The 23,337-nt window shown below is 48.3% G+C and overlaps 1 protein-coding gene across 1 annotated transcript in view; it reads left to right on the forward strand.

Annotated features, from left to right (window-relative positions):
• The window catches only part of loxhd1b (lipoxygenase homology PLAT domains 1b), a gene marked incomplete at both ends in the record, with an annotated part of 56,543 nt that extends 33,438 nt beyond the window's left edge, over positions 1-23,105 (forward strand). Inside the window, 21 exons of the mRNA XM_084440001.1 lie at positions 1,204-1,337; positions 1,679-1,821; positions 3,097-3,201; positions 7,904-8,032; positions 8,373-8,537; positions 9,044-9,225; positions 9,716-9,832; positions 10,298-10,460; positions 13,112-13,263; positions 13,775-13,984; positions 14,414-14,543; positions 14,842-15,050; positions 15,400-15,585; positions 16,807-16,934; positions 17,252-17,369; positions 17,849-18,026; positions 18,922-19,107; positions 20,588-20,758; positions 21,621-21,759; positions 22,141-22,296; positions 22,625-23,105. Coding sequence (XP_084296127.1) covers positions 1,204-1,337; positions 1,679-1,821; positions 3,097-3,201; positions 7,904-8,032; positions 8,373-8,537; positions 9,044-9,225; positions 9,716-9,832; positions 10,298-10,460; positions 13,112-13,263; positions 13,775-13,984; positions 14,414-14,543; positions 14,842-15,050; positions 15,400-15,585; positions 16,807-16,934; positions 17,252-17,369; positions 17,849-18,026; positions 18,922-19,107; positions 20,588-20,758; positions 21,621-21,759; positions 22,141-22,296; positions 22,625-23,105 — 3,582 coding nt within the window. The remainder of the gene's footprint in view (positions 1-1,203; positions 1,338-1,678; positions 1,822-3,096; positions 3,202-7,903; positions 8,033-8,372; positions 8,538-9,043; positions 9,226-9,715; positions 9,833-10,297; positions 10,461-13,111; positions 13,264-13,774; positions 13,985-14,413; positions 14,544-14,841; positions 15,051-15,399; positions 15,586-16,806; positions 16,935-17,251; positions 17,370-17,848; positions 18,027-18,921; positions 19,108-20,587; positions 20,759-21,620; positions 21,760-22,140; positions 22,297-22,624) is intronic.
• Positions 23,106-23,337: the final 232 nt, after the last annotated feature.

Here is a 23,337-nt window from a genome sequence, read left to right on the forward strand (position 1 = left end):
GGGAAATAACCTGACAGTTGTGGGTAACATGAGCCCTCCTCCAGGATGTGTGTGTGTGTGTATGCATGCATTTCGGAGTGTGTGTATGTGTGTGTGTGTGTGTGTGCGTGCGTGTGTGTGTGTGTGTGCGTGTGTGTGTGCGCGTGTGTGCGTGTGTTTGTGTGTGTGTGTGTGCGTGTGTTTGTGTGTGTGTGTGTGTGTGCGCGCGCGTGTGTGTGCGTGTGTGCGTGTGTTTGTGTGTATGTGTGTGTGTGCGTGTGTGTTCTCTAGAGTTACAGGCTCACAGCCGACCAGCTGTGATGGATGTGAGCTGGAAGGAGTCCCCAGGATCTGAGGCCACCTGGAGGAGCACAGATCCTCCTGATCGTCTGACCCTGCTGTTATTCAGAGTAGATGTTGCTCTGGGATCGTTTACTCATCATGTAATGCAAACAGCTGCATTATTCATCCTAACAAGACACCCACCAATCTCTGGAACAGCGCTACATGTCCACAGACAATTAGTTCATATTTACCTGAGAGGCGCCAATAGTCAGAGAATGGTGACGATTACCAGCCTGTTACAACAATCCCCCATGGAGAGAAAAGGGTCAGGTTAGGTTAGGGGCAGGGTTTAGGGTTAGGGTAGTGTTAGGGTCAGGGGTTAGGGTTAGATTAGGGTTAGAGGTTAGGGTGATGTCTGTGTCTTTAATCGTGTATCTGGAATTGTATCTTTCTATCTCCAAATGTGTCTTTGATTGATTGCTATTTCAACATATTCATAATGTATGCATTGCAATTAGATACCCCTATGGAGGGGAGACCAGTCTGAGTCTAGTCCTTCTCTCTGATCTCTAACCTTAACCCTCGGGTCACACTCTCTGGTCTCTTTCGAATCTCTCTCTCTGCTCTCTATCTGGTCTCTTTCTGGTCTCTCTGCTCTCTATCTGGTCTCTTTCTGGTCGCTCTGCTCTCTCTGGTCTTCCCCTGGTCTCTCTGGTCTCTGCTTTCTCTCTAGTGTTTCTGGTCTCTCTCTGGTCTCTCGATGGTCTTTCTGGTCTCTCAATGGTCTCTCTGCTCTCTCTCTGGTCTGTAGAGCTCTCTCTCTCTCGCTCTCTCTCTCTCTCTCTCTGGTCTCTCTCTGGTCTGTCTGCTTTCTTCCTGGTCTATCTGGTCTCTCTCTGACCTCTGTCGGGTCTCTCTCTGTGTGGTGGTGATGGACAGGAGGACTCGTTCACCATCACAGCTGTAGAGCTTGGCCCTCTGAAGAAGCTGCGTATTCGTCATGACAACAGCCAGACCCACTCCGCCTGGTACCTGGACCGCGTGGAGATCGTGGACACCAAGGACGACACCACGTAAGACCGCGGAACCCAGCCCAACTGGTTAAAACACGCTCATTACATTACAGTACATTAGTCATTTAGCAGACACTTTTATCCCAATAATTGCATTTAATGTAGGAAGTCAGTGTACTACTACTCACCAGAACTCACAAGTGCATCTCCTTTCTAGGTGAGTGTGACTAAGAGCATAATCTAGAGTTGAAGGCAAAGTGCAAGAAAGTGCACTCCTCAGTATAAACAGGGCCCAGATCATCTGTAGCTGCAGTACATGTAGTTAGAATAATACGTCTTATGTACAACCATTTTGTATCTTGGAGTCAAAGTTCAGCTGTTTTCACTTCTGGGTGATGCAGGTACTACTTCCCGTGTAACCGCTGGCTGGCGATGGACGAGGACGACGGGCAGATCGCCAGGGAGCTGGTGCCCGTGGATGAGGCCTTCATGAAGAGGGACGATGACGAGGGAGACGGGGCCACGCTGGGGCTGGAGCAGAAAGGTGGGGGGAAGGCTGGGGGAGGCCACGCTGGGACTGGAGCAGAAAGGTGGGGGGGAGGCTGGGGGAGGTCAGCTGGGGCTGGAACAGAAAGGTGGGGGGGAGGCTGGGGGAGGCCACGCTGGGGCTGGAGCAGAAAGGTGTGGGGGAGGCTGGGGGAGGCCACGCTGGGGCTGGAGCAGAAAGATGGGGGGGAGGCTGGGGGAGGCCACGCTGGGGCTGGAGCAGAAAGGTGGGGGGGAGGCTGGGGGAGGCCACGCTGGGACTGGAGCAGAAAGGTGGGGGGGTAGGACTGTCAAATATTCCAACTTCGACTAGTCATCGACTTTGGGGAAAAAATGGGCAATCAATCTTAAAAATGGCTACCGCAAAGCAGCGCACGTCACACAGCCTCCCGAGAATCCATCCATCCATCCATCCATCCATCCATCCATCCATCCACATCCATCCATCCATCCATCCATCCATCCATCCATCCATCCATCCATCCATCCATCCATCCATCCATCCATCCATCCATCCACATCCATCCATCCATCCATCCATCCATCCATCCATCCATCCATCCATCCATCCCATCCATCCCATCCATCCATCCATCCCATCCATCCATCCATCCATCCATCCATCTTATCTAATCTAATCTTATCTATGGCCGTAGGTCTACTTACTTGGTAAAATCCGAGCACGTCTTCTCCTCGGTAGGATCATTGTAAAAGTGACCGTCTCATCTTGTTGGTGAACAGCCTATTGTAGCAGACATCAGAATATATAAACCCACCTGAATCCATGGAGGTATTAAATCCTGAATCCATGGAGGTATTAAATCCATGGAGGTATTAAATCCTGTGATCACTTGTGAATGTTGTCAGAGCCCTTTCTGCTTGTTCTGGACGATAGGCGGCGTGCGCCCTCTTGTGGTTAGAACTGGTACTGGCCAGTTCTGACATTATGCGTCTTTTTGTATGCAAGATAATACCATAGCAGTAATCGAATACAGTCGTTTTTTTTCTGAAAATGTTTGAAAGACAAAGTTGAATATCATGTCTGAGCTCAGCTGACAGCCCAGGTCAGCAGAAAGGAGTGTGTCTGAAATACTATGTAGATGTGGTGGAAAGTGCACAGTAAATGAAATGTGTTCATTTCTTTAGGTTTGAGTTGTTGAGGTTGGGTTGGCGGATGCTGTTAACGTTGATGACTGTGTGAAGAGAAAGTCATTATGAGGAGCTGATCTCATAGATGAATCTCTCTACTGGATGTGTGTTTGTTTGTCCACAGCCATGTCCACCACCTACACCCTGAAGATGAAGACTGGTGACAAGAAACATGCTGGAACTGATGCCAACGTCTTCGCCATCCTGTATGGGGAGAAAGACGACACAGGTTCACTACACCACAGTACAGCACAGTACACTACAGTATAGTATAGTATAGCACAGTACACCACAGTACAGCACAGTACACTACAGTATAGTATAGCACAGTACACCACAGTACAGCACAGTACACTACAGTATAGTATAGCACAGTACACCACAGTACAGCACAGTAAACTACAGTATAGTATAGCACAGTACACCACAGTACTGTACAATATACTACAGTATAGTATAGCACAGCACAGCACAGCACAATGCACTATATAGTATAGTACAGTAGGACCCTACTTATCCGAATCCAACGGGACCGAAGGTCGTTCGTATCTCTGAAATGTCCGGATGACTGAAACTTATGTTAAAATGCACCAAATTCAATAAGTGGTACACTTGTTTCATATAGACTCATAATAGACCGATAAATACCCTTAATTACTTGTGAAAATGCATCAAAATTGCAATCAAATAACAAACTAAACTCATATAGCCTAGCCTATAATAGGCCTACAGTAGCCTATAATAAAATAAACAAATTTCCACTTGAGTGCGTGCTTTGATCAAATACAGTAGCCTACTTTATTCTCAAATGAGGCCTGCGCTGCATCGATAGGCTACTGTATTCGCAGAACAAAATGGTATAGCCTAAAAACAACCCAACATTAGAACAATTAGAGCAAATGATAATCAATTAATTAATTAATTAAATGACAGACAAGTTGTAGTGTCTTAGGCTATTGTAGCCTAAAAGAAAGTCTCTAAAACAACCGATGTAGGCTAACGTGGCCTAGGCTGTAGGCTATTATTTAACAAATACAGTAGGCCTAGTAGGCTAATCTACATGCTCACAACACGTCTGTGTTCCTGAAGTCCATTAACTGGGAACGAAAAATGAACTGGGAACTTGATGCTCCTCTGCTTCAGGTTGCTGACGCGCTTTCTGGCTACCAAGGAATGCAGCTCTCGCAGCAGACTCGTTTGCATTTTGCGCTCGACATAAGAGTAACAAAGAAATTAAACGTGACAGAAGGCTACAGCCTACAGGCAACATGTAGGTCTACATACAGTTCTGTTTTTATTCACAGTAGGATACAGTACTGTAATGAAAATCCCACCAGTAACCAGACAGCAGGCTCAAAAAAAGAATACGTTTTTAAGCCTGTCCGGTAGACCGGGAGGTTCGGATCTCTGAAGTTCGGATGAGTGGGGTCCTACTGTATAGTATAGCACAGTACAGCACAATACACTACAGTATAGTATAGTTGCATATGGAAGCTAGATTGTATGTATGTATTCATAGTCCTATGTACATTTATATATTCTAGAGAAGCGTGGTTGGTTAGGTCACTGTGATAAAATCATACAGTGTGTGATCCGAAGCGTTTCCGTCAGTGTTGTGTAAAATAATTGCTATATCCTTGTTCAATTATCAAAATAATTCTAAGTCCAAAATTATTCTAAGTCCTAACAAATAAAGGCACTTGAAGAAAACAGAGTCCAATGTAGCAGGTCTTTATTGCTCCTTCAATGAAAACAGCATAAAAAAACCGGTTGGTCCTCGGGGGGCCCCTCGTCGATACAACAACTCTTGTCCTTTGTGCAATGTCTTATATAGCCTGCCGTTATCCCCACCTGTTTCTTGACCACAACCCACTTTCCAAACCTCATCCCTACTTTGGCACAAATCCAATGGTGTCTAATATGCCGACTCAGCACCAACCTATGCTCAAATATGTCCCTTTAGTATGCCATTATTTCCGGCAAAGGGGAGGGAAATAGGGAGAAAGTTGGGAACCCTATCGGTACATGGGCAAGCGTAGACTATGTTTGTAGTCAAAACTGCAGTGCCAGCATCAATTAATTCAATCTTTTGACAGATCAGGGGGGGAAAGAGGAGAAAATTGGGAAATTAACAGGAAGAAATCGGGGTATCTAACGGTCAGGGAGAGCAGACTGAGCTAGCCTCACCATCTATGAATCTTGACAGATCAGTTTCCTATGGCTACATCTAGTGGTCATATCTGATATTACTATTGAGCAGTTTATTATTGCCACATCTAGTGGTCCCCTCTGATATTACTATTGAGCAGTTTATTATTGCTACATCTTGGTGTTGTGGCTGTCTAAAACAATCATACCATATGATGATTATGATTACAATATTATGAAATGATTAAAATACAGGGGAGCTAAATCAAATTAAATCACAATAAGAGCGCTGGGGCAGTTCTCTCTCTCACTCCTCGACTCAGCCCCTCCCCTACAACAGCACAAGAGTCAAAACTACAGTAAGCCAGTCGCTTGACTACCAGCGAGAGAGAGAAAGCAGGCTTAAGGAGGACGAGATGGAACACCGTCAATGACGGGTCCGAGGTCTGTCTCATCTTACCAAAGTGAGCCCGTCCCACTGCAGGGGGCGGAGTTGACAATGCCGTCAGATGAGGACAGAAACGAGTTTCCACCCCCTCCTAGGAGGAGGAGGGATCGTAAATGTAAAGCACTGCCACCAGCTACTTCGAACTTGCGCCCCCTACGATTGGGGGGCGGGGGGGGTTACTGTCGGTGCAGAGGGCAATCTTGAATGCTGGTCGGCTACTGTAAAACATCCACGCAATGTAGGTGATGTGAACATGGCTCAGGCCAGTCACCCGTTGATCGGTGACACTCTAACTAAAGCAATCACCACCAAGGCCAGGAGAGTAGAGGAGAAGGCCAGAGCTCCACAGATCCCATAGCACAGTACAGCACAACACACATAAACCACAAAACTAACACAACCATCCCCCGTGTTTCACGTGGATGGCACCCTCACAGGTCTTCTTTAAGGAAATGTTCCTTAAAGGATAAAACATCATCCACCCTATTTCACGTGGATGGAACCCCAGGACGGAACCCCACGGGTCTTCTTTAAGGAAATGTTCCTTAAAGGATAAAACATCATCCACCCTATTTCATGTGGACGGCTACCGTTGTGTACAACACCTTACCTATAGATGGGTTCTGTGTTTACAAACAAAGGAGGATGCGCACCCAACCACTAGGCAAAAAGCTAACGTTCCACACATTGAGATAACGTTATAGCTCCATTCAGCTTGTTGATACGGGACTATGAATACTGTACTGTGAATATAAATAAAGTTCATTTGATTTTATTGTCGGATTTATGTTGCCATATAAACAAATTTACATCAGTGTGTACTTCAGATAAGCTTGTTTTTAGCTAACATTAGCTAAAGATCACAAACACCCTCTATAGTTAATTTACCAACATTGATCGCGATGAGTAACGTTAGTACATACTGTATGTTGCTCCGATTACCAGGAATATATGAAAAAATTGGTGCTAGCTGATGGCAACAGCCTTCCGGAGCCCTACTCCATCCCGGACCATCTCTTGACGATATGTCCAAATGGTCTTGCATTGACTGGCCTCAGATCATGGATGTATTAAGCCTCAGATCTACAGCTATCTAATCGAGAAACCGAGTGGAATGCTTCCCAAGACAAAACAATGCAAGCACCTTGGCAGATACCTTGGCATTACAAACATAAGACATGTAGCTACATACATTCACCTTCACCACTGGATGTTTTACGTGTTGAGAGACTATGTGTGGTCTAGTTGAGATTTACTGCTTTGTTTTTATGATCGGGATACCGAACCCACTCACCCAGTTGGGTCTGATTGTCTGTCCGGGGTCGTTTAGGTCACAGCTGCACTGCCAGGCTTCTCCCGTGGCTGTAGCTGTCTGCTTTGGCTGATGACCAGTCTTGGACTTGTTAGGGTTCAATGTCCGATCCGGGATGTCACGGCACCAATTGTTGACTTTCGTTGTCTTTTATTATTGTCCTTATTAAGCTCTGTATTGATTTCAATAAAAGACAGCACCCAATCTCTCACAAATACCACACAGTCCAGTGTCCCTTTTCTGATGTATTCCAAATGAATCTCTCCAACATGGGATTTGAGCGACAATCAAAAGCTGTTTTATTACAGAAGGTTTAGCATACAAAAGACGATGGCACATAGTCTAGTGTTCAGCTTGCCTGTCTGTATGGCTGTCTGGCCCAGCTCAAAGCATCTGAGCTCGAGCACGGTTCTTATGGTTCGGGGGCGTTCCACCCCCCCCTTCCCCAATCAGACTGGTCTGGACTGGACTGGTCTGGTCTCTCCTGCAGCTTACGGCCTTGTGTGGTCAAGATAACCTACGCCGCCTCGGTGCCCAGGTCTCTATCTCTAACCACAACAATTGCTGTTGTCCACAGAATGTACCAACCATGGAATGTCATCTTTATCTCATATGGGATGTTTGTCAATGCGAAGGGAGACAGTTTCTTACAGAAACTCTGGCCGACAGCCACACTCAGGAGCTAAACATCATAATTAGAAACAGCTAACAGGATCAGGTTAAACAGACATTTCTCTTAAAAACAGCAATTTTCCTCAATAGTATAGCACATCACTGTGCAATACACTATAGTATAGCACAGTACAGCACAGTACTGTACAATATACTACAGTATAGTATAGTATAGTATAGTATAGTATAGTATAGTATAGCACAGTACTGTACAATACAGCAGTACATAGTCACCGGTTGAGCTATTATAATAAGCTATTTGATAAAGGAAGATAAAGGTACTCAGATGTCTATCTTTGACAGAGAGAGATCTAAACTGACTCTGTTCCACACATGTTCTGTCCCTGGCAGGAATAATCAACCTGCGGGCCTGTAAGACCCACAAGAACAAGTTTGAGCAGGGGATGATAGACGAGTTCACCGTGGAGGCAGTGGACCTGGGAGAGCTGGACAAGCTCCACATCGGACATGACAACTCAGGTTAGGAACCAAGGAGAGAGGTCATCTGGTCACCCTAATCCTGCCACTCTCCTGACCTCTCCCCTACTCTGCTCTCTTCTCTTCTTGTGTCCTCCCCCCTCCCCTCCCCTCCCCTCCTCTCCTCCCCTTCTTCCCTTTCCTCTCCTCCCTCCCCCTCCTCTCTCCCATCCACATCCTCTCCCCTTCACTCTCCCCTCCTCTCCCCTCTTCTCCTCTCTCCTCCTGTCCTCTCCCCTTCTCTCCTCTTCTCTCCTCATCTCCTCTCCTCCCCTCTCCTCATCTTCTCTCCCTTCCTCTCCTAATCTTCTCTCCTCACCTCTCCTCCTCTCCTCTGCTCCAGGTGGCTCACCAGGCTGGTTTCTGGACTGGGTGGAGATTGACGCCCCCTCCCAGGGTCAGAGACTTCGTTTCCCATGTGGCCGCTGGCTGGACAGATCGGAGGATGACGGGTTGATCGTGAGGGATCTGTACCCAGCCGAGCTCCAGACGGAGCTTTACATCCCGTGTGAGTGGAGCTCAGTTGAATTCACATCATTGAGTTGTAAGCTTACTGTTAGCACAGCTGGCTAAAGCGGTGCTTATGGGTGGTCAGTACGTCACATGATCCAGGGTCCAACCCAGCAAGGGCAAGTGAGGGTGGAAGCAACTGACGAGCGACGCAGTGACACCTGTGACATAAGGAAGCCTCAGGCATTTACACTTTGTTCACTACCAGGATCCTCCCTCTTAAGCACCTTTTATATTTATATTCTGCTACTCTTGCACTTTGGCTTCAGCACTAGATTATGCTCTTAGTCACTTGTTTAGAAAGGAGATGGACTTGTGAGTTCTGGTGAGTAGTAGTAGACTGACTATCTATGTTGAATGCAAGTTTTTATTTATAAAAACTTGCATTTATAAATAGTGCAAACCTCTGTCCTGTTTACTCAGGGTCAGAACCACAGAGCATTTACAAAGAGCATATGAATATGAACAGGCTATTTTGACCCAACGTTTCCTCTGTGTATCCAGTTGTGCCCTACGAGATCAAGACATTCACCAGCGACGTGTTCGGGGGCGGGACGGACGCCGACGTGTTCATAGTCCTGTACGGACGCAAGGGCCTGGCCACCCTGCAGAAATACCTGTGCGTCAACAAGAGAGAGAGACGGCTGTGCTTCGAGAGAGGCGCAGAGGACATGTTCATCGTGGAGGTGTGTGTGTGTGTGTGTGTGTGTGTGTGTGTGTGTGTGTGTGTGTGTGTGTGTGTGTGTGTGTGTGTGTGTGTGTGTGTGCGTGCGTGCGTGCGTTTGTGTGTGTGCATGCGTGCGTGCGTGCGTGTGTGTGTGTGTGTGAGCGTGCGTGCGTGCGTGCGTCAGAATCAGACTTCTTCTGGCCAGGTACATTTTCACACACATGAGGAATTTGCTTTGGACTGTGTTGGTGCATAACAATAAATAGACAACAAATAGACAAGGTGCCAGGACAAGACAGGACAAGACAGGACAAGAAAGGACAAGACAGGACAAGACAGGACAGCACAGAATAGAGAAATGAGGTTGTGCAGCAGATGCTCAGACTACAGTAGGGAGGGTGAAGAGCCTGACTCAGCAGACAGACTACAGTAGGGAGGGTGAAGAGCTTGACTCAGCAGACACACACGGCCAGTCATGTGTATCTGGAATGTTTGTGTGGCCTCCTCAGTTGGAGGATGTGGGTGACGTCATCGAGAAGATCAGGATAGGACACGACAACAAGGGCACCAACCCCGGCTGGCACCTGGACCGAGTGGAGATCAGGAGGCTGCTGAGGAAAGGAAAGGTACTGGAACTGATCTACACCCTGCGTCTCATTTCAACACACTGCCTCCTTCACTGTTTCCTCTGTCAGTCAGTCAGTCAGTCAGTCAGTCAGTCAGTCAGTCAGTCAGTCAGTCAGTCAGTCAGTCAGTCAGTCAGTCAGTCAGTCAGTCAGTCAGTCAGTCAGTCAGTCAGTCAGTCAGTCAGTCAGTCAGTCAGTCAGTCAGTCAGTCAGTCAGTCAGTCAGTCAGTCAGTCAGTCAGTCAGTCAGTCAGTCAGTCAGTCAGTCAGTCAGTCAGTCAGTCAGTCAGTCAGTCAGTCAGTCAGTCAGTCAGTCAGTCAGTCAGTTAGTTGATTAGTCACTCACTCACTTACTGAGCTCACTCACTCACCTACCCATTTAAGTAAAAGTAATTGACCAAACTCCTGAGCAGTTTAGGGAGGAGGACAGACTGAAGATGAGCGTGTCTCCTCCTGTGCACCCCAGGGCTCGGAGACCACCATCTTCCCGTGCGAGCGCTGGCTGGCCCGATCGGAGGACGACGGGGAGACGGTCAGGGAGCTGGTGGCCTCTGACATCATCACAGAGAAGCTGCTGAGGGACGGCACGCTGAAGCGCACGGAGGTGGAGGTGGAGGACGCCCTGGAGAGTAGGTCCAACCCTGACCCTAACCCTAACACGCCCTGGAGAGTAGGTCCAACCCTGACCCTTACCCTAACACGCCCTGGAGAGTAGGTCCAACCCTGACTCTAACCCTAACACGCCCTGGAGAGTAGATCCAACCCTGACCCTAACCCTAACACGCCCTGGAGAGTAAGTCCAACCCTGACCCTAACCCTAACACGCCCTGGAGAGTAGGTCCAACCCTGACCCTAACCCTAACACGCCCTGGAGAGTAGGTCCAACCCTGACCCTAACCCTAACACGCCCTGGAGAGTAGGTCCAACCCTGACCCTAACACGCCCTGGAGAGTAGGTCCAACCCTGACCCTAACCCTAACACGCCCTGGAGAGTAAGTCCAACCCTGACCCTAACCCTAACACGCCCTAGAGAGTAAGTCCAACCCTGAACCTAACCCTAACACGCCCTGGAGAGTAGGTCCAACCCTGACCCTAACCCTAAAACGCCCTGGAGAGTAAGTCCAACCCTAACCCTAACCCTAACACGCCCTGGAGAGTAGGTCCAACCCTAACCCTAACACGCCCTGGAGAGTAGGTCCAACCCTAACCATAACACGCCCTGGAGAGTAGGTCCAACCCTAACCCTAACACGCCCTGGAGAGTAGGTCCAACCCTAGTCTGGCTCAACGGATGTAGGTTTTGGCAATAAACCTTGTCATTCGTTGTCACACTGCCCAATCAGTGGCGAGTCTGGCGATGCAAATTTATCTGATTCGGGCCGAGAGATTCTCTCGGCACCAATCAGATTCGATCCAGACTATTTTGCAAGAGCACCGTCGCTGCGTCCGAGGCTGGCTCCGCCCAAGACGACTGTGATTGGTTTAAAGAAATACTGCGTTTTTTCCCCCCCTATTGCAGAATTGTAATATGTCCAGCCAGACCTGTCTCCGGCGCTGGCACAGCGTAAACCAAGTGTGGAGATAGGTCTGGCTATGCGAGACTAGTCCGATCCTAACACGCCCTGGAGAGTAGGTCCAACCCTAACCCTAACCCTAACACACCCTGGAGAGTACTCACACCCGCCTCATCGACCCGCCTATCAACGAAGCCTTGCGCATCGTGACGGGATGCCTGCGTCCCACTCCTGTGGACAACCTTCCCATCCTCGCAGGCATCCAGCCCGCTGGCCTCCGCCGCACAGGAACCACAGCACGTCTCGCCTGCCAGGCCGTGGAGCCTAACCACCTGCTCCACGACAGGCTCACTGCAACAGCGGAGCCTCCCCGGCGTCTCAAGTCGTCTCTGTTTCTGCAGCAATGCAGAGATCTTAACATCAGCGAAGCAGGATGGGTGGACCACACCTGGCGTGCGGAGTGAGAGGCAAACACCTCCAGACTCCGTGATTTCATCCCGGCCGCCGGTCCTTCCCCTCCCAGGATGGACTTACCCAGACTGGCGTGGGTGAGGCTTAATCGCCTCCGGACCGGCGTCGGACGCTTCCGCTCATCGATGCACAGATGGGGCTTGGTATCCTGTGTGGCCTGCGAGTGTTGCACCGAGGAACAAAACGCAGACCACATCATCCAGGACAGTCCGACATACCGGACTCCCAACTGAATGCATGGCCTGATGGTTGTGGATGAGGAAACGGTGACATGGCTCCTGGAGGTGTGCCCGGATATATAGCCCGGGTGACCCCTCACCCAGGCTCGGGGTGGTAAAAGGATAGGATAGCCCCTCGGCCCCCGAGCCTGGGGAGGAGTGAAACATCTACACCCAAACGAAGAAGAGAAGGGATGAAATCATTTAAAGGAGTAGTAAAGGGAAAATGCATGTTTAGCCCTGTTTTAAGGTTACTTATGATCATATACAATGGTTCAGATCAAAACGTTGACAAAACTAGCACTTTTGAGAAAGTTGATAATTGCTCTACCACCGTTTTTGTCATACAATGGATGTGGGTGGGCACCTTGAAAAATCTTTCAAAAACATGTTAAACTCTTGATTTCAAAGACAAGAAGCTCACCGAGGGGGTAATTGGTGTCTGTTGGTGTTCTGACATCAAATTCGCCGCAAAGTATGAATCCTGTAGGGTTTTATTGATCATTTTATGAAATCCATTGACTTTGAAGCGACCATTGTAGATGTGTAGATCAATCCGCAGAGGGGATTCAGGAAGCGGAACTACTTACGGTAGCTATTGTTATTGTTTATGTTGCTAGGCTACCTAGTTTGCTGAAGTTTACACATGTATGTGCTGCGACTAAATATTTAAAAAAGCCTTTGCAGATGAACTAGAATCTTACTTTATGGCGAATTATATGTCAGAACGCCAACTAACACCTCGGTGAGTTTCTTGTCTTTGAAATTGAGAGTTTAACATGTTTTTTGAATGATTTTTCACGGTGCCTACCCACATCCATTGCATGACCAAAACGGTGGTAGAGAAATTATGAGACTTTCTCAAAAGTGCTAGTTTTGTCAACGTTTTGATCTGGACCATTGTATATGATCATAAGTAACCTTAAAACAGCTAAACATGCATTTTCCCTTTACTACTCCTTTAAAGTTTCGCTCTCACAAACAAATGTAGCTCTCAGTCTTTTAGTTACAGCATGTCAGCCAAATGTACTGTAGATACTCATGAGGTATTTCACCTCTGACCTCTGAACCCCTCCAGCTCACAGCTACTCGGTGTCGGTGCGAACGGGGGACATGTACGGAGCAGGAACAGACGCCAACGTGTTCCTGATAATCTACGGCGACCTGGGGGACACGGGCGAGCGCAAGCTCAGCAAATCAGAGAACGGCAACAAGTTTGAGAGAGGAGCGGTACGTGGCAGGAAACAGGAAGTAGTCACAGCGGCTATATCTTATACATGTGTCATTGTTTTCATAGCGACCCAACCCCCTCTCTCCCCCAAATGGGATATCTCTGTGTTATCCATGCTTGTCCGCCAGGCGGTTGTGGGTTCGAGAGCCAGGGATGTGCATGTTTCTTCACTACTTTACGTCCCTCCTTCTCCCTCCACCTCTCCTTCCATCTCTCTCCCCATCTCTCTCCCCATCTCTCCCTCCATCTCTCCCTCCATCTCACTCTCCTTCTCTCTCCCTCCATCTCTCTCTCCATCTCTCTCCCCATCTCTCCCTCCATCTCTCCCTCCATCTCACTCTCCTTCTCTCTCTCCTGCTCTCCCTCCTTCTCTCCCTCCTCTCCCTCCACCTCTCCTTCCATCTCTTTCTCTCCATCTCTCCTTCCATCTCTCCCTCTGTCTCCCTCCTTCTCTCCCCCATCCCTCCCTCCTTCTCTCCCTCCCTCCATCTCTCCCTCCTCCTCTCCCAGGTGGATAAGTTCACCATCGAGGCGGTGGACCTGGGCCAGGTGTTCAAGGTGCGCATTCGCCATGACAACAGCCTGCTGAGCCCTGACTGGTACCTGGACCAGGTGGAGATTGTGGACCTGGACACGGAGGAGGTCTACATGTTCCTGTGCGAACGCTGGCTCTCCAAGAAGAAGGAGGACAAGCTCATCTCCAGGACCTTCTTCGTCAAGGTACTCAGAGCGCCCTCCTGGCCCAGAGCCTCTCGCTGTGGTCTAACTCATCCCCTACGTCTTCTCTTTTCCTGCTGGGGATGTTGCTCAGTTCTTTTGCAGTGTCTCAGCAGGAGTAGATCATTCACTAGATCAGTAGCAGTATATTATTCATAAGAATGGCTTCACAGTTAATGTTTTGAGTTCTTGCGTGAAATTAATGGTGTTCCTATGTTCCTCCTTGGTGTTCCTACGTTCCTCCTTGGTGTTCCTATGTTCCTTCGTGGTGTTCCTATGTTCCTCCATGGTGTTCCTATGTTCCTTCGTGGTGTTCCTGTGTTCCTCCATGGTGTTCCTGTGTTCCTCCATGGTGTTCCTGTGTTCCTCCATGGTGTTCCTGTGTTCCTCCATGATGTTCCTGTGTTCCTCCATGGTGTGTGTTCTCCTCAGGACTATGAGGGGGAGCGTTGCTCTGATCCCAACTCCATCAAGATCATGCAGGCCAAGCTGGGGCTGGACAGGAACGCCAACAAGAAGAAGAAGAAGAAGAAAAAGGCGGCTGCTGTCGCCGAGGGGGCAAGTAAGACAGTAACTCCCTAGCAACAACACTTCCTGACTGTAACCACAGAGACAAGATGTTGTCGTCGTCAAGCCCAGCACACTCTAACCGCTCATAATCATTAGTTGCCATCCTCCTGCCTACAACTCCCAGCATGCATATCAACAATGGAAATTGATCTTTTTTTCTTTCTTTTTTACACAAATCCTGTACTGTAGACAGTGCTGTGAAACCATACTGTAAATCCAGTCTGTGACGTTAGATCAGTATTAGTCCGGTCCAGCGCCTGACCAGGCTCCGTCCTGTCTCTGTGGTCCAGTCATCCCCTACCACTTCACCGTGTCCACGGGGAAGGACCGGGATGCCAGCACCACAGCCCGGGTCTACGTCATCGTCATGGGACCCAACGAGGTGGAGACGGAGCGGCTGTGGCTGGACCTGCCGGAGGGCAAGAAGGGCCTGGCCTCCGGATCCATGGAGAACTTCATGTGCTACGGGACCGACGTTGGAGAGATCAAGAGAGTGGAGGTGAGGCCAGGCCTAGGGCTGGGACTGGGACTGGAGCTGGGACTGGGACTGGGACTGGGACTGGGACTGGGACTGGGACTGGGACTGGGACTGGGACTGGGACTGGGACTGGGACTGGGACTGGGATGGGCTGGGCTCTCTCTCACCCTCTCTCTCTCTCTCTTTCTCTCTCTCTCTCTCTCTCTCTCTCACCCTCCCCCCCCCCTCTCTCTCGCTCCATCTCTTCCTCCCCCTCTCTCCCTCCCCCTCTCTCTCTCTCTCTCTCTTTCCATCTCTCCCCGCCCCCCTCTCCCTCTCTCTCTCACCCTCTCTCCCTCCCCCCCCTCTCTCTCTCTCCATCTCTCTCCAGCTGGGTCATAACGGAGCCACTCCAGAGAGCTGCTGGTTAGTTGACGAGTTGTCCGTCGCCGTGCCGACCACAGGCATCATGTACATATTCCAGTGTAAGTGCTGGTTGGCCAAGGACCGCGGAGACGGCCTCACGACCCGACTGTTCAACGTCCTGGATGCCTACACCATCAACATCATACGCAAGGTGCCGTACTGTGTGTCCCGGTCCCGCTGTAGTTCACTACTCTGTAACATCAACAGCGCGAGGTCTGTCCTGTCTGGCCTGGGGAGACCCTGCTGATCAGGGCTGTCATGTCTGGCCAGGGGAGACCCTGCTGATCAGGGCTGTCATGTCTGGTCTGGGGAGACCCTGCTGATCAGGGCTGTCATGTCTGGCCTGGGGAGACCCTGCTGATCAGGACTGTCATGTCTGGTTTGGGGAGACCCTGCTGATCAGGGCTGTCATATCTGGTCTGGGGAGACCCTGCTGATCCTGAGCTCTGTTCCAGATCAGTCTGGGCTTCCAGCTATCTCCAACTGTTTCTCTCTGATTACTGTGCGACAGGACCAATCAGGGACTGCGTTTCAACAGCTGTTCTGCCCCCCAGTGAGGACGCAGCCCCTGATTGGTTCCCATAGTTGAAAAGGGAAAGTGAAAAAAATATACAGGCCACTGGTAAAACAGTCTCCTGTAGCAACGAGCGATAACGTTAACGTTAGAAGAATAAACAGCCATGAGTGCAGTTATTGCAGAAATAGACTCAATAACGATTAAACAAGAACAAGAGTAGCCTAGGCACTAGCGGAGCTTCTTGGAGGAAAAGACGTTTTCGCCATTCTTCTGATCTTGGATTTTGTCACACTGATTGGCTGAAAGAGTTAATCTGTCAAGGGCAAGTATTCCCACCAACTAAAACCGTTGTATACAGGGGGACGTCCAGACTGCCCTGAAGAGAGAAACTGACTGCACTGGCCAGATCAGGACGGTTTCACCAGGCTGTCACCATGTCATTATAGTTCACCACTCTGTACTGTCACAGTGGGAAACAGTAGGACATGTGTCTTCCTAAGCAACATCAATGCATTTTGTGAGTTGAGAATTAATGTTAGAAATATTACTAATGGCAATAAACGTTTTTAATAGAGGGTTAGGGTTAGGGTCAGGGATTTTACACCCCCCTCTTTCAGTTTAGTTTGTTTATTTGGCAGGGACAGTGTACCTTAAAATATAGCAGAATTAGCCAAGAAGGATCATTTTCACCTGTAGTCTGTCATTCCATCCTTTCCTGTTATCCGTCGATTATCTCACCTGATTATCAAGGCGGTTTGTAGATGAGACGCTTTCATGGACATAACTACCCTCGCCCTGCTGTAGCACCCTGTCAGGGTCTGCAGAAGGACTGAGGTCACGCCCCCCCCCCCCCAGGTCCTCTACGAGGCCGTGGTCATCACAGGCGACACTCAGTACGCAGGCACCGACACTAACATCTTCCTGACTGTGTTCGGAGCCAACGGGAGCACAGAGGAAATGCTGCTGCCCAAGAACGAGATCAGGTGACATCACACAGCGACATCTAGTGGTGGTCCACCGCTACGAACACAAACCTCACACGGCAGACAGACAGACTTGCACTAACTGAATGGATTTTAATTGAACTGACTTTTGCTGTTTATTCAGATTTATTTTGTTTATTGAATGTATTTGTCGATTTCTGTGTCTTTGTTTTTATGTAAGCTCGTCGTCACTGTAAATGAGGGAAACCTCAGTGCCTTACGAGTTAAAATAAAGGTTTGAATGAAATGAAATTTCAAATAATAATGCGAGCCAGGCCTGGATGTTTTAACATACTGTAGCATGTCTGACATAACAGGTTTGAGAGAGGCCAGGAGGACAGCTTCAATCTGGAGATCGATGACATCGCCCCCCTCAAGAAGATCAGGGTTCGGATCGATGGATCGGGGAGTCGTCCTGATTGGTTCTTAGACCGGGTGGGTGTTCTGACTGGACTCTCTCTCACTGTGTTCTCATATCAGCCTCCTCAGCGGAGCACTGATGTTAACTTACACTCCAGGTGAGGATGTGGTCTGATGTTAACTTACACTCCAGGTGAGGATGTTGTCAAGACTTAATTTAGAACGGTCCCTTTTAGATACAGTATCTGTTCTGCTCTGTATTCTCTGTGTCTCTCCTCTTCTCCCCCCATTATCTCCTCTCCTCTCCTCTCCCCTCTCCTCTCCTCTCCTCTCCTCTCCTCTCCTCTCCTCTCCTCTCCTCTCCTCTCCTCTCCTCTCCTCTCCTCTCCTCTCCTCTCCTCTCCTCTCCTCTCCTCTCCTCCTCTACTTTTCTCTCCTCTTCTCTCCCCATTCTCTCTTCTTCTCTCCTCTTTTTGAAGGGTCCACGTAGATGACCATTGAGAGGTCTCAGTACTCTCTGGACGTGCAGCTGTGTTTGTGTTTTCCACCGGCAGGTCCAGATGCGTAACCTGGTGAGCGAGGAGGTGTACGTGTTCACCTATGAGAACTGGCTGTCCAGCACCAAAGGGCCCAAAAGGACCAAGATCTGCGAGCTGGCGGCCACGGTGGACGGGGAGGAGATGGTGGACAGGACCACCTACGTCATCACGGTCCAGACCAGTGACGTGGGAGGTCAGATCTCTGCATGGCCTTTCTCTAGAGGCTGGGGCTTCAGACTAGTCAACTAGCAAACCACTAGTCCACCTTGTGCATTGCTGATCAACTAGTTTTTTGTTTTTTTTTTATGTTTATTGTTTTATTGCATTTGGGGCAGCTGTGTTTATCTTTGTTGTTTTATTGTAAAAAAAAAAAAAAAAAAAATTGATCATAATATAAATATAAATGGTAAACCTGTGATTAATCGACTACTCCACTATTTCTTCGGAGTAGTTAATGACTTCTAAAATGCAGCAGTTGTGAATGCCGTACTAGAGGCACCTTATGCCTTAGTCAGGCTTACATCACTCATTTGCTCTGCGTCTGATTTTCATTTTCATTTTGTGTATTTCCAGTTGTCCATTTCAAATGTATGTATTTCCAATGGCTCATACCTTCACACTCATAATGTAAACGGTATAGTTCATTCTACCTTTAAGTAATCAACCAGGCAAGACCCTTGATGTTATTTAAAGATATTTGTGAAGAGTGGTCTGGCAAATTTTGCACAGGGTCCTCTGTGTCACCACCTCATGTTGCTGAGATAAAGCCAACACACCTTTGTTTGAGGAGCTGAAGCAAGTCTTCAAGTCTTTAGCAATGTTCTGTTCAATATGCTCTGTTCTGTTCTGCTTTGTTGTACTCTGTTCTGCTCTATTATGTTATATTCTTCTCTGTTTTGCTCTGTTCTGCTCTGTTCTGTTTTGCTCTGTTCTGCTCTGTTCTGCTCTGTTCTGCTCTGCTCTGTTCTGCATTGCTCTACATCTGAGTATACTCTGTGTCTCTTTGTCTCTGTCTCTTTCTCTTTCTCTGCTCTGTTAAGTTCTAGGCCTGTTGGAAAGCCCCTCTTCTTGTTTCCCTGTGTTTCCAGGTGCGGGCACCGATGCCAACGTGTTCATGATTGCGTTTGGGGAGAATGGGGACACAGGCACGTTGGCGCTGAAGGAGAGCACCAACAGGAACAAGTTTGAGCGCAAGTCGAAGGACGTCTTCCGCTTCGACGACGTGCTGAGTCTTGGGGAGCTGTCCAAGGTGCGGGTGTGGCACGACAACAAAGGTGAGCTGGGCGCAAGGTGTCAAGGGTCAAGGTGATTTATTTTGTACTATGTACACAATACAGCTGCCATTTACAACTAGACTGCACTCGGGTGAGGTGCCAACTTGCGCCTTACTGTATACTGTATGCCGTCTTTCCATAGCATGCTACCAGGTCAACTTGATTCAACTTGATTTGACTTTATTTGCTAGGGGGATCTATTAACGGCAATCCTTGAGAGGGGATGTATTCATGCCAAGATACGCTGCGATAAGACTGATTTCTGCCTCGTACTAGTGACATTTTAAACTGCAAAGGAAAAGTTACAATTACATATCATAGAGACTCTACCTTCATATTTTCAGCTTTTTATGTTCATATTTAGTTGTATAAAAACGACCTCAAATCATCACTATTAATTCTGTTAAGTCTCACCCTGAAAATGTTGCTTGGCGATGCTGCGTCATTGTGTGAGCATTCCATTCATAATGTCTGACTGTAACACAGGAGACTCCAAAATTGAATAAATACCACACGTATGAACAAAAAACAGCTTTTTAATACAAGATCTTTCAGCTTTTTAATTCAAAACAGCTAGTTAATACAATATCAATCTAGTATTAACTAAGATATCCGCTGGAAAAAATAATTGTTCTCATGGACAGAAATACGAGGATGAGGAGTTATATTTTGGATGCAATTGCATCCAATGTAGAGAGGTAGTCGTTGCTGCCCTCTAATGGTCGGTCGGAAGTATAACTCGTATACTTTTATAACAAAATAAAAATAATTTGTGGATATGCCCTGTAATTCAGATCCGCTCCAAAATCTAATCAGGTCCAGGGTACCTTGGGAGGAACATAATGTACCAAGTATGAACGTCATAGGGTTATTTGTTTTCGAGCTATGGTGTAAACAAAACTCCCATCCGGCCATCCACACACACACCCACACACACCGACAGACAGCAGTGATCACCCTGCTTGGGGGCCTCGGCAGCTCCAGTAATGAGATGCTGGATGAGCAGGCGGAGGACCAGGACTAAGAAGACCTTTCAATGGACATTCTCAATCAGACATGTTTTTAGTACTAATCTGTGTCCAAGAAGCAGAAGCTGCATTAACCATGCTAATCTTTTATTTAGACAGGTCAATTTCACTGAGACACAGGGTCTCATTCTCAAGAAAGACCTGGTCAGACAGACAGGACATTCAATACAACACAAAGTTATAGACAGACAGGACATTCAATACAGAGACAAAAACAGGACACAAACATTAAAATTATGAATACAAAAGGGCCCAAGTAAACACAGATTATACTAAGTACCTGAGCCAGCGCAGACCCCCACAGACACTCTCCAGTTTCCCTAAAAGTAGTTTAAAATCTGCTAGGAAGGGGAATGCTGGACAGCTTCATTCCTGAGGTATCATGTTCCAGGTTGAGGGGGCAGAGTAGGAGAAGGACTTGTTACCAAGTTCTGTACCCTATACCCCCACAGGTGCAGCAGGGGCCTGGCACCTGGAGTACATCGACATGAAGGATGAGACCATGAACGAGACCTTCCGCTTCCCCTGCGATCGCTGGCTGGCCAGGAACCAGGACGACGGGCAGATCATCAGGGAGATGGCCTGCGCCAACAACGACACCATAGACCTCACTGACAAAACCAGTCAGTGTTCAGGCCTTTCAGGAAGAGCAGATAATAATAATAATAATAATAATAATAATAAACTTTATTTGTATTGCATCTTTCATACAAATAAATGAAGCTCAAAGCTTTACAACAGAGAATGTACATGCACGGAGTGCTCCACATAAAAATAGACATAAAATAAACAAAAAGCAGACAGGAAAATAAGATGGAAGAATATATGATATAAATAGCAATCACATACCGTACACTGAAAAGCATGTCATACACATCGTGGCCATTTTGTAAGGCTCACGGAAAGACTGTAGCGTCAGCCGGAGTGTTTACTGTTACCGGTGAATAGGCGGAGCAGTTGTGGGGCGGCTGTGGTTCAGGAGGTAGAGTGGGTCGTCCAATCCCAGCTCCTCCTGTCCACATGTTGAAGTGTCCTTGGGCCAAGTGTCCACTGAACCCCAGTGAGCAGGCGAGCACCTTGCATGGCAGCTGCCGCCATTGGTATGTGAATGTGTGTGTGAATGGGTGAATGAGAGGCCATTGTAAAGCGCTTTGGATTAACAAAATGTGCAGTCCATTTACCATGTAGCCCTTCTGGACCTTCTGTACCAAGAGGATTCATCGGTGGCCATTTTGTGTTGGGGGAAGCATGCTCTGTAAATGTCATTAACTAAGCTACCAATTACTTACTACCAGGAAGACGCTCAGCAACATTCATGCTACCCTTTATAGCCTGCGTTATACCCTTAGCGTTATAGCTGAAAATGTGTCAAAAACAGTCTTTTAGCTTTGCATATTTTGGAGAAACTCAAATATCTGATGTTACTTGTCTACATTTAACCTGCAGAACACTGGTAGTTAGATGATGTTTCGCTTTGTCCTGTAGAATATGAAATTGCCACGACCACAGCGAACACTAAGGAGGCTGAGACCAAGGAGAACGCCTGGGTGGTCCTGGAGGGAAAGAAGGCTCGCTCTAAGGAGTTTGTGCTGGAGAACAATGCGAAGAAGAAGAAGTTCTTAAGGTATTGGGGACTGGGATCTGTACTCTCCTGGAATCTCTGCTCTCTCTCTTCCATCTTCTCTGCTGCTCTAACCCCCTTTTCTCTTCATCAGTCTGTTTTCCCACAATCCATTAGTTTCAGTAGAGCTCAGTCTGTGCTTTGGAGAACGAGGGCAAATACGTAGAAATGCCCTACCACAGACAGTACTAGACAACCAACCACATGTTTTTCAGATATGTAGGTGGTTAATATTTGTCTGCAGTTTACCACTACAGTTTGTATTCAGAGGGCGCGTGAAAAGAGACCCAGAGTCTCCAAAGCCTTCCCCTGTATGAATAACGGATGAATCAGAACATCTGTGGTCGTCCTGCTGTAAGGTTGTAACCGGTGTCTCCTTTCCAGCGGGGCCACTGACGCCTTCGAGTTCTCCTCCAAGCACCTGGGGGAGCTGGCCAGTATCTGCCTGGGCCACATCACAAAAGACAGCAAGAAGGTGAAGGCCGAGAGCTCCTGGCACGTTCTGGAGGTGGTGGTGACGGAGAAGGAGCTCGGAAACAAGTGAGTGACACCGGACCCTCGCTGGGGGTTCACCTACGACAGTCAACCCTCGCTGGGGGTTCGCCTATGACAGCCAACCCTCGCTGGGGGTTTGCCTACGACAGCCAACCCTCGCTGGAGGTTCGCCTACGACAGCCAACCCTCGCTGGGGGTTCGCGTACGACAGCCAAGACTGGAGTTTCCGCATTTCTTGACTGTCTCTGTTCTAATTTCATTCATTCATCTGTGTATCACATGGAGGAGACTCTCATGACTCTTCCCTCCCCTTCCCTCCCCTCTCCTGTCCTCCCCTCCCTCACCTCCTCCTCTTCTCTCCTCTTCTCTGCAGGTACTTCTTCCACTGTGACACCCAGATCGCTCTCTCCTCCAAGAAGGACCACTTCCTGACCTTCGAGTGCTCCAAGACCGTTGAGAGCTTTGCCAGCAAGGTGCGCAGCCTGGTGCCCGTCAAGTACCAGATCATCATCATCACGGGGGACATCAAAGGGGCCGGCACAGACGCCAACGTCTTTATCACCATATACGGCACGAATGGCGACTCCGGCAAGCGTCAGTTGCGGAAGAAGTTCCGGAACCTGTTTGAACGCGGCCAAACGGACCGCTTCGAGGAGGAGCTGCTGGACCTCGGAGAGCTGCTGAGGGTCAAAGTGGAGCACGACAACTCCAGACTCAACTCCGGCTGGTACCTGGAGTGTGTGGAGGTCACCAACACGGCCAACTCGGTCACCACCATCTTCCTGTGTGGGAAGTGGCTGGACATTAACAAGGCTGATGGGAAGATTGAGAGAGTTCTTTATCCCAAATACTGAGACTGACAGGTTGGTTTTTGTTTTTGACTCAGAAGACAGGTTTACAGTATGAGGACCTCTTAATGAGCTAATATGCACAGTACTGTCAATCATCACTGTCCTCTTACTAGCTAACAGAGGGCACTACCACAGACTGGCAAATCCACACCAGTCATTTGGATTTATTTGTGGATGGCACATCCCAAGGAGACATTGTTTTCTCAGGAATACTTTTCAGTCTGTTTATTTTGTA

This window comes from Borostomias antarcticus (assembly GCF_949987555.1).
Source record: "Borostomias antarcticus genome assembly, chromosome: 6".
Lineage (NCBI taxonomy): Eukaryota > Metazoa > Chordata > Actinopteri > Stomiiformes > Stomiidae > Borostomias > Borostomias antarcticus.